This window comes from Nestor notabilis, unplaced genomic scaffold (assembly GCF_000696875.1).
Source record: "Nestor notabilis isolate BGI_N333 unplaced genomic scaffold, ASM69687v1 scaffold29050, whole genome shotgun sequence".
NCBI lineage: Eukaryota > Metazoa > Chordata > Aves > Psittaciformes > Psittacidae > Nestor > Nestor notabilis.
This window is the reverse complement of record NW_009910172.1, coordinates 18,817-33,046: the sequence shown is the minus strand read 5'-3', so window position 1 is coordinate 33,046 and position 14,230 is coordinate 18,817. Positions and strand designations below refer to the sequence as shown.

At 36.0% G+C, this 14,230-nt stretch overlaps 1 protein-coding gene across 1 annotated transcript in view; it reads right to left on the bottom strand.

The window, feature by feature from the left end:
• Positions 1-294: 294 nt before the first annotated feature.
• The window catches only part of LOC104413697 (nebulin-like), a gene marked incomplete at its 3' end in the record, with an annotated part of 31,908 nt that continues 17,972 nt past the window's right edge, over positions 295-14,230 (bottom strand). Inside the window, exons 21-36 of the mRNA XM_010024768.1 lie at positions 13,891-14,097; positions 13,550-13,654; positions 12,430-12,537; positions 11,221-11,532; positions 9,529-9,735; positions 8,700-8,804; positions 8,447-8,554; positions 7,744-8,055; positions 6,791-6,997; positions 5,273-5,377; positions 4,357-4,464; positions 3,318-3,629; positions 2,969-3,175; positions 2,388-2,492; positions 1,421-1,528; positions 295-606 (exon numbers count right to left, since the gene is read on the bottom strand). Coding sequence (XP_010023070.1) covers positions 295-606; positions 1,421-1,528; positions 2,388-2,492; positions 2,969-3,175; positions 3,318-3,629; positions 4,357-4,464; positions 5,273-5,377; positions 6,791-6,997; positions 7,744-8,055; positions 8,447-8,554; positions 8,700-8,804; positions 9,529-9,735; positions 11,221-11,532; positions 12,430-12,537; positions 13,550-13,654; positions 13,891-14,097 — 2,928 coding nt within the window. The remainder of the gene's footprint in view (positions 607-1,420; positions 1,529-2,387; positions 2,493-2,968; positions 3,176-3,317; positions 3,630-4,356; positions 4,465-5,272; positions 5,378-6,790; positions 6,998-7,743; positions 8,056-8,446; positions 8,555-8,699; positions 8,805-9,528; positions 9,736-11,220; positions 11,533-12,429; positions 12,538-13,549; positions 13,655-13,890; positions 14,098-14,230) is intronic.

Genomic DNA, 14,230 nt, shown 5'->3' with positions numbered 1-14,230 from the left:
TCTTCCCTGTGAGGGTGGTGAGGCTCTGGCATGGGTTACCAGGAGAACCTGTGGATGCCCTGTGCCTGGGAGCATTCAGGGCCAGGTTGAACGGGGCTTTGAGCAATCTGGTCTAGTGCAAGGGGTCCCTGTGGCAGGGTGGTTGGCACTGTGGAAGACGTGGAATGTGGTGAAACTGGTATTTTAGCTTCAGTCTCATCTCTATGTGCATCACAAAACAGTTATTAAAGACATTTTTCAATAAGTAGTATGTATCTTATAAAAAATAAATTAATTCAATTCGAGGAATCTTACATCACTCTGTAGTTCGTAGACCCTCTTTGCCTGTTCGACATCAATCTGGTCTGGCAAACAAGTCCAGCGGTGTAGCACCCGTTTGTAGTCTACATCACTAACCAACTCCTGACATTTCTTAGCCAGAAGGAAGCCCAACATATCCACGGGCATATTAAACTTTGTCTTCCACTTTTCAAAATCTTTCTTGTACTCCCTCTCACTCTGCATCTTAGCAACTTGCATAGACCACAGCATCTTAGGATCATCCTGTAAGCTCCGGAATCCAATGTGATGTCCCTGCTGCTTGCGGTAACCTTCCTTGTACTTGTACTAAAATGAAAAAGATTGCATTATTGAAATTACTGTGAGAAACAATGGTAAAATATATAAACAAAACAGGAATATATTCTCTCAGTTAAATGTTTCTCATTAGCAAAGAATTGAGCAACTTGTTATGGCTTCTCATGAAAATTTTTAGTAGCCCCTTGATTAATGTGCATCATTTGGTGTCAGTGAACACTTTCCCTGGGAAGGAAGACAGTCCCTGGAAGTGAAGAGTGCATGGGTACAAGAATGGTCCCCTGTGTCATCCAGTTCATACAGACATACTGTTCAGAACTCCCAAAGGCTGACACACTGAAATATTTTGATGAATACAATAATTAGCAATGAAAATTGCAGACGCTTAAGCAGTGGAAATATTTCGTAATGATTAATAAAACCTCTTCCATAAATGCATGATTTTTATTCATACGAAGTTATGGTAACAGCAATATGTGTGTCACCACATCTATTTCAGAGTTTTAAAGAGAATTTCTCAGGATAGGCACTGAGATCAGCTAACTGGACTAAATTTGCTGCTGCTCTCAAAATGTGACACCCAGAAGAGCAGACAACTATTAACTTGGTATGACTAGCCACTCCATGGGTGGACCACAATCTTTGGAATTGTCAAGATGTCAGAGCAACCCTTCTTAAATTTTCTTCACTGACAAGAACAGATCAGGAAAGAGTTTTGCCAGCAATTTTGCTTTTCACTCTAGGCCACACCTTAGCAAAAAGGTGTACCTCAGTCTAGCGCGACTCTGTAGGTTATAGCAACTAGATAAAGTGTCTGTCATATTAAATTAGAAATATTGCTTACGTCACTTGCAATGTCCCTTGAAGCTTTGGCAGTTTTCACCGAAATGGCTTCAGGTGTCAGGTCATAGCCTTTCTTTATCATCTCCTCCCAGCCAAGCTTGTAGAGTTTCTAAAATTTAAACCAGTATTAATTTAAAAGTCTTAGTAATACGTACGTCACCTTCTATTTAGATCTGTTAATGAGCCATAATACCAAATTCTGATCACCTCTCAGACTGCAGAATGGAAACTGAGAATAAGCAAGGAATGCAGGTATTCCAAGTCTTAGGCTAGTAACTAAATAGTTTTTCTTTACTGCAGCAGCTTCCTACTATGGCTTATCCTGAAGATCTGAAACATATATGGGGAATTTGAAATATATACATCTGGGATTACTGAAAACTTTTCAGTTGGCTTAACAAAATTGTTATTAATAAGGCTGTAACATAGCCATTTAATAGTCAAATCAGTTTGTGCATGGTTGTTTTTAAGTACCAGCACTTGCAAGTCAAAATTTTGCCTCCAGGCAATCCTGCAAAGCAAAACCTAAGTATTTTATACTAGCGCAATTGTCACTTTCTTGTATTTGAAAGCTGACAGAGAAGTTAGAATCAGTGATGTATTTCTTTTCCCACATGTTAAACATATACACAATAAAACTGTAATTTTTTAGTAAGAAATTGTTAATGTATTTGATTTCTATGGCAAGCATAGGGTATGGATCATTCACATCCAGATTTCAAAATTAGGACTTATCTTTTCCATACACTAAAATGCAATTTAGGCTGCTACTTTGCTAGCCTGAAAATGGTATTGTTGCTACTCTGAAAACATTACTCATGTAAAAATTCTTGCCTCTGTCCTAAATCACCCATTCCATTTTTTCTAACTTACAAATTAATTACTTATTTTGAAATGCGAGGCACCCTTAAATTTTAATAAAGTAGGTATTAATTTAAAATGTAATAGGAAGTATTAAAAAACTCTACCTGGCTGTAGTTCGCCTTGTTCTGTTTTGCCTGTAGAATATCTGGTGTATCTGGCATCACATGAACCTGAACTTTATCCTTCTCCCAAGCTTGAGTATAAGCATGCTATTGAAAAAAATAACATCAGATATGTTAATATAAATGACAAAGCATGGCTCTTTTGCAGTTTTCACCTTTCCATTTGTGCACTTTGGATGTGGATGGGTAAAAAGAATGCAGTGATGACTTAGATTTATCTTACTATATAATGATCCAATCCAGGATCAGCTGAATTAGGATCCAGCCTTGCTTCTAATCAAGCCCAACTATCAAGATTTTCAGGGCCAGTAACTTCTATACAAGTATGAGAAGAATAGAGGTTGGAGAGCTAGCAATGAGAAAAATTTATTTAACCAATGTTATCTATCAGTAACTGAATATTTCACTAAGAGTGAGGGGAAAAAAAAAGGGGGCGGGGAACCTGTGACAGTTGTTTTTTCCCAGGAAACACTGCTACCTACGTAAAGGTGGTGACAGAGACAACTGTTGCCTGAAATGGATTAGCTGTGAATGTCTGCCTAATTTTCCCCTTAAACACTCACTTTGTTCATTATATTTGCATTCTGTTTTGCAAGGACCATGTCCATGGAATCGTTCTGTTTTGTAAAGCGGAATATGCTGGGATGCTGGCGGTATTTCTGATCACTTGCAATTTCCATGGCTTTCTTAGATTTCTCCACATCCAGAGAGCCAGCAGGACTCCAACCAATACCCTTGAAACACTCATTATATTCCTGCTTGTACTCATTCTGCCAAACAATACAAAAGGAAAGTTTACAATATACAAATGGCTCATATAAAATAGTCTGTTGTTTCCAAAACACAGCCATAATGAAAAAGCAGGAAAAAAAGGTCACAGCTGTGAATGACAGAAAGACAAGAGAAACTTACGTCGCTTTGTATCTGATTCATGTTTCTGTACAGTTCTAAACTCATTGCATCTGGTAGCAGCATATATTGGTGAATCAGTCGTTTGTATTTAGTATTGGTTATGCGATCTTGTGCCTCCTTAGCTGCTACAATGCTGAGCGTATCAGAAGGCGTATGGTAATGTGTCTTGCTCGCCTCATAACCTTTCTTGTACTCACGATCAGACTGCATCTTAGCCACTTGCATATAATGGACAAGTTTGGGATCATCCTGAAGACTGCGGAAGCCTACAAGTTTTCCCTTGTCTTGTTCATAACCTAATTTGTATTTGTACTGTAAAGAGAATAGAGACAGAGACTTTAATTCTACTTCATTTGTTTAAATCGCAATATCTATTGTGTAAGGAGAAATCCCTAAAACTTAGATTAGTTTTTACATAATTAAGAAAACATCACAAAGCAGATAGAGGTGGTGGCTTTGTTGTAAAAAAAAAAAAAAAAAAAAAAAGTGGTGGGCTAAATAAAACGTCTTCACGTTCCTCTCAGGCTGGATTTGTCCCTGACACAGCAAGTGTCTCATCACGGATACACAACAGAATTCAGAATGGTCCTGACTCCAGAAACTTATATGCTCTGCACCGAGAAATGTAATGAGACTTTCACCAAAGGAATAAAGATAGTTGTACCACAGCAGTAAAAATAATTTTAGTCCGTATCAGTTCTTTTCGAATATTTCTTAGAACAATCTCTGATCCTTCTGTTTAAACTACAAATACAAGACGTACATTTATCAACTATCCAAGAACCATCACACTGAGGAATAAATTGCCCTATTCTTTTTTTCCTCAAAGTCCCTCATATATTTCCTTACCTTTCTAATGAAGACATTTTTCTTTAACCTTTCTAGAAAATGTATTAGAATATATATTGTATATTTCAGAATTATTTACAAGCAAAAGAATGAAGAGATTTCGTATATTTGGCATACAAAATTGAACTGTGCCAAGAAATGAATGCTTTACAACATCTGAAATGGATTGTGTTTTCTTTCAAGAACTTACATCACTAGCAATATCCCTAGAAGCTTTGGCAGCTTTAATAGGGATAGCATCAGCTCTGAGGTCATACCCTTTCTTCCTAGATTCTTCAAATGAAAGTCTGTACATTTTCTGTGAAAAGAAAGAAAAGAAACATCCTTTAATATGACAGAACACACCACAGCCACTTAAACAAAACTATTAATTTCATACAATAATGTGAATCACAGACTATTCCTATATTTAACACTCCTTGAACAGTTAAGGCACTCAAGGAACACAGAGAGATGAATACCTACTCAAAATTAACTCCAGTCCTAGTATTCATACATCAGCGCAGCTGGGCTGCATTATAATCAGTAACAATACCCTATAATAAAAGAGCAAGCAATTGCATTCGTTTTCCACATGTGCAGAAATTGGTGACACGTTACACCTGTAAGTATGCCACTTTTAAAAAAACGAGATAAATATGTCTATTTCTATGCACACTGAAGATGTGCAAAATTACAAACAATATTTAGCATAGACAGGCTTAACAACTGGCTACTGAAAAACTCTCTAATCCCATCCATTACTGAAAGAATAGGTTCAATTTGCAAGAATTTTGTATCCTGTACAGAACACTGCACATAGGGAAATAATATAATAAATACAGTAACAAACAAGGAAAGTACTCAAACTCTACTATTACTGACTATTTTGTCAGTAACTATTACATTTTAATAACCTACATAAACACTTCATAATCTAACTATAAATACTATGGTTTAAATTTCAGTATTTAATTTTTGGGAAAGAAAGCAGGAAAAGGAAAATTAATAGCTTTTTGTGAAATGACTACAGGTTAGCAAAGTGAGAACGAGGGATAATTTCGTATGCTGTCTTCTCACTTATTCCTAATTAAAAAATAATTGAAAAAATAAAGAACAGTACTCACATCACTTAGATTAAATGCATTAACTTTTGCCAAAGCAATCTGTGGAATATCTGGTGTGATGTGAACTTTCTTTTTGTCTTCTTCCCATGCCTGTTTGTACTTGTGCTGGAAGGATTAAAAAAAAATAAAAAATCAGCATAGCAAAAAAATGACATGAAATAGTTTAAAAGAATATTTCCTATTTGAAATGCAAACTTCCTTTACAATGATGTAACCACTAACATAGTAGGAGCATTTGTCTTTTTATTTTAGCACTTAAAAGCAGTGTGAATCACTGAAAGGCAAAAAAAGATAGATTTCAAAAACATACTGGGTCTGGCTGGGATGGAGTTAATCATCTTCACTGCAGCTCTAACCATGCTTTGTTTTAGATTTGTGACTAAAATAATGCTGGTAACACACCAATGTTTCAGCTGTTGCTGACCAGCATGTGCACAGTATCAAGGCCTTCACTGTTTCTCTGTGCCCCCACAGTGAATACACTGGGGATGTGCAAGAGGTTGGGAAGGGACATAACCAGGTAGATGAACCCAGCTAACCAAAGAGGTATGCCATGCCACATAATGTCATGCTCAGCAAATAAAAAGGAGGCAGAGAGGGCTTTGCTTGCAAACTAGCTGGACATCAGCTTTCCTGTGGGAGGTGGCAAGCAACTGCTTTTGCATCACTTGTTTTGTTTTCTCTCTTCTTCCACTTTTCCTTTGCTTATTAAACATTTATTATCTTGACCCACAAGGCTTTCATGCTTTTACTTTGCCTTTCCTCTTCCCCATCCCACTGTAGGGGAGGAAGTGAGCAAGTGGCTGTGTGGTGCTTAGCTGCCTACCAGAGTCAACCCACAGCTAAAAGCCAAGCCAGAAGATATGAGAAAAAAAAAAGTGTTACATGTGGAAGATTATTAGTTTATCTCCTGGAAAGTAAATATTAGTTGAGAGAGGCAATAAAGCTTTTCTTAGAGGAAACAGAGCTAAGGAAAGTAAAAGTAAGATTCTGATGGTCTCTGTAACTACAATGCACCTGAAGCCTAGATATTTCTAAGGAACACCAGCAGATTACATCAGTTCAGCAGGAGAACTAGAAAATAAATATCTCATTATAACAGTATTCATATCATGAGTAATTTCGTATTAATGTAACAGGCATCAGATGAAATGGACTGCAAATTTAAAAGTTTAAAGCCTGTTTCTGAAAGGGATCACTCCAGTATTTTAAGCCCCTGGATTTAAACTGCTAAAAGGTTAAAATCAGTTATCTTGAGCAAACTTCATCAATAAAATGCAACACACACATCCTGCTCTGTTTTTATACGTATTTCTTAGAAATATTAGGGTCATGATTTGCTTTCAGGTATATCAAAGGTCTGTTAAGATGAAATGCAATTACAGTCAAGCATATTCATTAGCTGCCAAAATCAACAATTTCCAAAGCTATGCACATAGTAAGATTGACTACTACATCAAGTATAGTTTGTTTCTTACTTCTGCAAACTTAAATAAATTTTGACTAACACTTTCTTACCTCATCCATGATTTTAGCATTATTTAAAGCTAAGACCATGCTCATGGAATCCATAGGAACAGAATATTTCAGCTTGTCTGGATGCTGGCGATACTTCTTTTCACTAACGATTTCCATTGCTTTCTTATTCTTTTCAGCTTCCAGGGAGCCCAGTGGTACCCATCCAACACCCTTCATACTTTCATCATATTCTGCTCTGTATTGATTCTGAAGGCAGAAAGAAAAGAAAACAATCAGATTTAGGGAAAAGTTTGTAAATCATAACACTTATTTCTGTGTTTAATGAATGTTAGATTTTGAATGCACTTACTCTAAAAAAAAGCACAGTATCAAGATGCATTCAAGGTTTACTTAGAAACACATTTGTTAGTGGTGTCTGTATTTTACTACTCTGCCTTTTATACAATGTGCAGATCCTTCTTATGATGTATATAGATTGCTTGCATGAAATTACATACTCAAGCCCTCTAGAAGGAAATCATCTTGAACTACCCTACTAAGAAAAAAAGGCCCTCCTCTCTAGAGGTTAAAAATCCCAGAAAATCTGAGACTATGGCTATTTAGCTGGTTTCCTCTTCTTCTAAAAAGACATCTTTTTGGAAGTGCAATACAAAACTGTTAACGAAAAGTGAACCTTTTCCTGCCTTGGCATGCACACAAATATTGCTCCTGGAGATCTGATGGGATATGTAAACAGTAAATATCCATTTCACTTTATACATAAAATTATTTATTTCTGAGCCCAAATTCCTTAGCAATAGGTGTAATTTAATATTTCAGTCTTAGAAAAATAGAATGACTATCACTGCTGAAGGTCTTGTTACATTGCTACATTTTAGTATATAACTGAACTAATTGCACTAGGAAAACAGTATTATTTATCTTACAATATGCTTTCATAAACCATGCATCATCATATTCACAATGCAAAGGGTGAAGAATCTCTCACTTACATCACTTTGTATCTGCATCATGGTTTTGGCTAATTCAAGACTCATAGCATCAGGCAGAACACTGTAGGTGTGAATCAAGTTTTTGTAGTTTACATTTGTAGCTACTTCCTGTGCCTTTTTGGCTGACACAACACTGAACATGTCAACTGGAGTATGGAAATTAGTCTTTGCTTTCTCATAGTCTTTTTTGTATTCACGATCAGACTGCATCTTAGCCACCTGCATGAAGTGCACCAACTTGGGGTCGTCTTCAAGGCTGCGGAATCCAATATGCTTTCCTTTTGCTTTTTCATAGGCTAGTTTATATTTATACTGACAGCAGGAAAGACAAAGAACAGCAAAAAAAAAAAAATCAAAAATATGTTCTATTAAGCTCAATCATATCCCTGAAAACAGAAAGTATCTGGGGGTTTTTCATCATGACATCTCAGATTTAGTCATTTCAACATAGTCTTACAAAACAGCTCATGGCACAGGCACATGAAGCTCAGCAGCTTGCTGAACAAAGAGCAAAAAAAGCACAATTCAATATTTTTCCACTGGAGAGCAAATACTGCAAAGGCTTATACCATTGAGCATACAATTGAAACATAAACAACTTAAGATGCTTGAAAAAGCTTATTTATGCATAACAGAACACCTTGAAAACACTCTCTTACTGTCTTTGTAGCTACTCTGAGTACTATCACACAATCAAACTTACATCACTTGCAATGTCTCCAGAGGCTTTGGCTGCTTTTATTGGAATGGCGTCTGGCTGCAAGTCGTAACCTTTCTTCTTGTCTTCCTCCCATCCAGCTTTGTAAAGTTTCTAATTTAAAACATAAAAGAGAACATGTTCTCTATTATGAAGGCAGAACTACTGAAGCACCCTCCATCTTAACTTAAAAAAGACGTAAAATGACACAAATTTTTGCAACAGACACTGAATGCCCCATGTGAGCATGGTAACTCACATTACTCATTGTGATCTGGTTCACTCTAGACTGCAGAATTTCTGGAGTATCTGGCATAACATGAATGCTGGTCTTCTCTTTGTTCCACTTATCAGTGTAGAGCCTCTGCAATTAAAAAGTAATTTTTAGCACTGAAAAAGCATTGCACTCATAAAATAAGAGCTTGCTTTTGTTTTGCTCATTTGCAATAAAAAACATTTTAAAGTGTCATAAGCACTATAAATAATCTTCACAAATACAACTGCTGAGTGGCAATATTATATTTCTCCTCTTCTGTTAGTACTGAATTTGGGAAATATGCAAAGTATGTTTTGATAACTAGTAAATACTTAAAAGGAATATTTCAGTCTGGATTTTCTCCTGCTTTAATGCAAAGCATAAACTTTTTTTTCCACACACCCTCTTTCCACGGCAAACATGGAATGTGGGATCAGTGGTGCCCCAGACAATGAGGCACAAATTTAAAGAACTCCTCTTTTCAAGGCAATTTGTACATAACTAACAGAATTTCAGGGTTTTTTCAGCTCACTGATTATAGGAATATTACTTCCTGCGGAAAAAGAGCGAAGGTTACCAAAACACTATAAATCTGGAGAAGACATTTTTACTCACATACACAAAAGAGAAATCATTAATCTTTTTAAACAGAAAATTAAACCCCTTGATTATGAACAATCTGAGGCTTCCAGCATCTCTTAGTGTCCATCTTAATGAAGCAAATTATTGTACTTGTTGAATTCTAGTGACTTCTATGGGAATGCACCTGCTCCACAATTTTGCAAGACAACGACCCAAACTCTGACTCACGATCATCTGCACAAATTCTCACCTTATTCATGGTCTTGGCATTTTGCTTAGCTAGCACTTGCTCCATTGCATCCATTGTAATAGAGTACTTCAGCTTGTCTGGGTGCTGGCGGTACTTCTTCTCACTGAGAATCTCTGTAGCTTTTTTGGCCTTTTCTACATCCAGTGACTGAATTGGTACCCAGCCAACTCCTCTCAACCAGTTATTAAAGTCTGCTTTATACACATTCTTTTAAAAAATAGACAAGGAAGACCACAGTAAGACTGTGAATAGGAAAATTAGAATGCCTATATAAATAAAAACAGGCAAGGCCTTAAAACTTCTCATGGTTATTCATTTTTTAAGGAAAATTTAGACAAGCCTGTTATAACTGCTACTGTTTTCCATATTCTTAGCATAACGTTAACAGCTATGAATGTGTTAGGGATAAAGAAATTCTTTTCACTAAACCAACATGTATAACTCTAACTACAAACCAAATGCACAAACCTTAATACAAATTTTGAGTGTTAAATATAAAATTCTGTCAAAAATATAATATTTTTCTTAACTGACACTCTTGTTTGTTGGTGACTCATTTTGCAGTAGAATTAATTTAGGGAAATTGTTTCAACAACTTCTCTTAATGGCCTTGTTCTGCACAATCTTGACTAGACACCGTTCCTATTTAGTTGGACTTCAGAACAGATAAAGGTACGAAAATACTGCAACAATAAAACCTGTTCCTGAACTGCAGAGTTAGGATTAACAAGGAAAATATCAGGGTCTGAGAGTAAAACTACATACTTTCATAGCATGTGTATACAGGGCAAAATTTGTCCTCAAGTATCACGCTTCTCTCCTTGCAAACATCTGAGACAGCCAAGCAAGCTTAGCCAGCACAGTAAGGTCAAGTAAAAATACAATGGGGAAGAAAAAAACTTGAGATGCAAATTTCTGTGTTCGAAAAGAACAGTGCCTAAAGGTCAACTCCTCTATCTGTTGGCCAATGGGAACATGCACATGATCCTCTCCAAACAATACTTATAATCTCAAGAACACTTTCAATCAGATTATTAACGTTTGAGGGAACTTGACTGTTAAATAAAGCAGATTAAACTAAATATTTCTTGATAAACAAGCAGAGCCTGAAGTTACACTACCGGAAGAAAAAAAAAAAACAAAACGGGAAAACAAGTCACAGAACTTAATGGAAACTACAAAGCTTTTTTAGGGGTCCTTATCATGAGTGGCGTATGCATCTCTGGGAGGATAAAGGCAGGAAAGAAAAGTGAACAAAATAAAATAATCTCAAATCCCTAGATATAATACAAATGTACATAATGTATATTTTTTGTAAACTTGAATAAAATATAGTGAGAATTTAGACTCTACGTAACAGTCTAACAATCTGACAATACAAATAATAATCACAGTAACAACACATTCAAATCCAACTACAAAAAAACATGAGTTAGAAAAATGTGTTCATTTGCTGAGAATTAGCCAAATATGTAGAGATACAAAGGAAGTTGTTACTTGCTAGGTAATCCCTAGAATTTATCAGCTACACATAATTTTGATAATTTTTGGAAAATATAGGGTTCCAGACCCAATGTTTATACCTCGATCTACTGTTAATCCAATATAGTTAATTTTTTATCCTTAAAATGTTAACAGTATAACACAGTCATTATGAGAAGGAAAAAAATGAGATGATTAATCATTACATACGTCACTCTGAAGCTGCATCACATTTCTTGATAGCTCCAGATTCACAGAATCAGGCAAGAGTGTATAATTGTGAATTGGCTGCTTATAGCCAGTATTCGTAATTGCTTCCTGGGCTTTCTTGGCAGCTGTCACGCTGAACATATCCAAGGGAGTATGATATTTGGTCTTGGTGACTTCATAATCCTTCTTGTATTCACGATCTGATTGCATTTTGGCCACATTCATGTAATGGACAAGTTTAGGATCATCCTGAAGGCTACGGTATCCAACCTGTTTGCCTTTACCTTTCTCATATGATTCCTTGTACTTGTACTAGAGACAAAAGAAAAGAAAGCCTTTACCCACTTTGGAAAGACAAAGTACACTTTTGATATTTTTAATATTGTGACACTCAGTATTTTAACAACTGCCATTCATTCTTAATAAACATTTTTAGGGCAAAAAGTAGAACAGGATTTCTAGATTTCTCTGCTTGTTTTGACCGCTGGTATAGATCTAAACCTGGATATGCAGTTACATGCCCTCCCTCACCATTGCCTCTGCCACATTAGATTTTACTGCCATAAACTTCTAACTCCCAGGAATATTCAGCTTTTCATTAAAAGCCTAGCATAATAATATATTATTGAAAAGCCCAAGACTATCAGACAATTAGATATCCCAATATTCAGCTATTGGAGGGAGGTAATTTTTTAGTGGACAGTGGAAGTTGTTTTAGCCATTTCCTAGAGTTAGTGAATTTATTTCTGTGTTCCAAATCCCCTTTCATAGCTTGTGCCAGACAGTACACAAAGTTTACTATTGTCAAATAATGTAGCTGCCTGAACACAGCCATATGTCTGTACCACTCATGAATGCCAGTCAAGTAGAAGTACAGGTCTCCAGCAATTAAGAATACAGCACAGGTAAGTTATAACAAAGGAACATCCAAATATGCTGGTGAATACATGAAGCACATAAAACAACTAGCCCCAGCTCACCAGCGCTCACACACATTATGATGCATTTCCAAAGCAACAGGTTTTTTCAGACATTTATGTAAACATCTGAATTTACTTCTTATTTAAAGTATCATAAGAATTCCAGTTCTCAGGGTTAACTGTCTCTATACCATTATAAATACACAGCATACACTCTGTAGCACACTATGTTAGTGAAGGCTGGAACACAGTAGATATATGTATTCCACTTCACGTAAACTATACTTACATCACTTGCAATATTCCGCGAAGCCTTAGCGGCAATGATAGGAATTGCATCTGGTTTAAGGTCATATCCTTTGGCTATGGTCTTTTTCCAGTCTGCTTTGTAGTTAGCCTTATAGGGGAAAAGGTATGAGTTCACAAAGGTATGAGTAACAATTTTAACACAGTTGTTTAAGCCCATATTTTTATTATAGTTATGGGAATCAAAATACTCAGTTTATTCCGTGCAATTGCAAGGAAAAATGTTGACCTTACAGAAACCACACCTATATTCTTATGAATAAATTGACTACAAAGATAGGAGAGTCCTTCAAGACAATCAGTTTAACACATGTAGACAAATCGCTAACTCTGTAAGCATTTTTTGCAATTTTAATGCAGAACAACAATATTGCAAGGCATTTTTGCCCTTGCTTAAGCAAACCCCTTTCTCATTTGACTGAAACTTCAGAAATTTTTTCCCGTTAGCTTCAAAATTAGGCCTTGTGATCTTGACCAACTGAAGAAAGCAGTCTGTCTGGTTTTTGTTAGCAGTTAGCATCTGGACAGACTATCAGTATTTCAAGGCTATTAAAGGAGATTTTACCTAGTTCCTGGGGGCCTGATAATGCCACCAAAACACTTAATATCATGAAGGGAATAAATGTGATCCTACTAGTGGAGATCCTTGTGGTGTTGGATGGATGGAAGTGATGTAAAGGAGGCAGAAACAGCAGAAAAAGGCATTATTATCTTGTCACTGGATGAGTTAATTTCCTTTGAAAGCCCAGCAGGAGGAAGCAACATACAGAGAACTTGTACTGCTTGCCTCTGTGGTGCACTTCATATAAAAGTAGACGACATAAGTCTCCAAACCTACAGGAATCTGAGCAATTTTCTCATTCAGTCTATCCAAGTATTTTGGCAATAAAGCATTGAAACGTGTTTTTGTTCATGAATGCTCAGACAGTTTAAAAATTTGCTTTACAAGCACAAAACTCATTGTCTTTTAGAAGTAAAAGTTTAGCTGAATTCAGAGCTTGTGCATTTCTATATTCAATATCATAGCACAAACAAGTTATTTCTTCTACTAAGTAAATTACAAATCAATATATTATTGACCAGACTATTGGTTATATGCTTACATCACTCAGATTGTAGGCATTGACCCTGGCTTGAATAAACTGAGGAACATCAGGATCCAGGGTGTATTTGTGTTTTAGTTTTTCACCCTCTTGTTTATATGTTACCTGCAAGGAAAAATAAACAAATACTTCTTGGAAAGTGGGTAATATTAGCGTTAACAAATAGAGACAATGCAACAATGCGTAATTCTTACCAACAAATGGCAAATTTACTATTTTTACAGGTTTTAAAATGTAACTTCTTCTTTTTTTTTGGTGGAATGTCAAACAGTAACACAGAAATCATAAATATGATAAAAATGAAAATCACTACATTGCATTAATAATGAAGAATTCCTTACATCACTCAGTTGCTTGGTGTTGTGCTGAGCTAAAACCATTGGCATTGAATCTGGTATACTTGTAAATTTGATGGTGTCTGGGTGCTGACGGTATTTCTTTTCATTTAATGCCTCCCCGGCTTTTTTAGCTTTTTCAAGATCCAGAGAACCAAGAGGACTCCATCCAATACCCTTGAACCAGCTGTTATAATCTTGTTTGTATGCATTCTGAAGGAGAAAAAGCCAACACGGACCAATATTTTCCCAGAGAACTGTTATAATTCTGTTTAAAGCAATAATCACATAGTCCAGCTATCATATTCTACATGAGCAGGAAATATTTATAAATTCTTGACGGGAA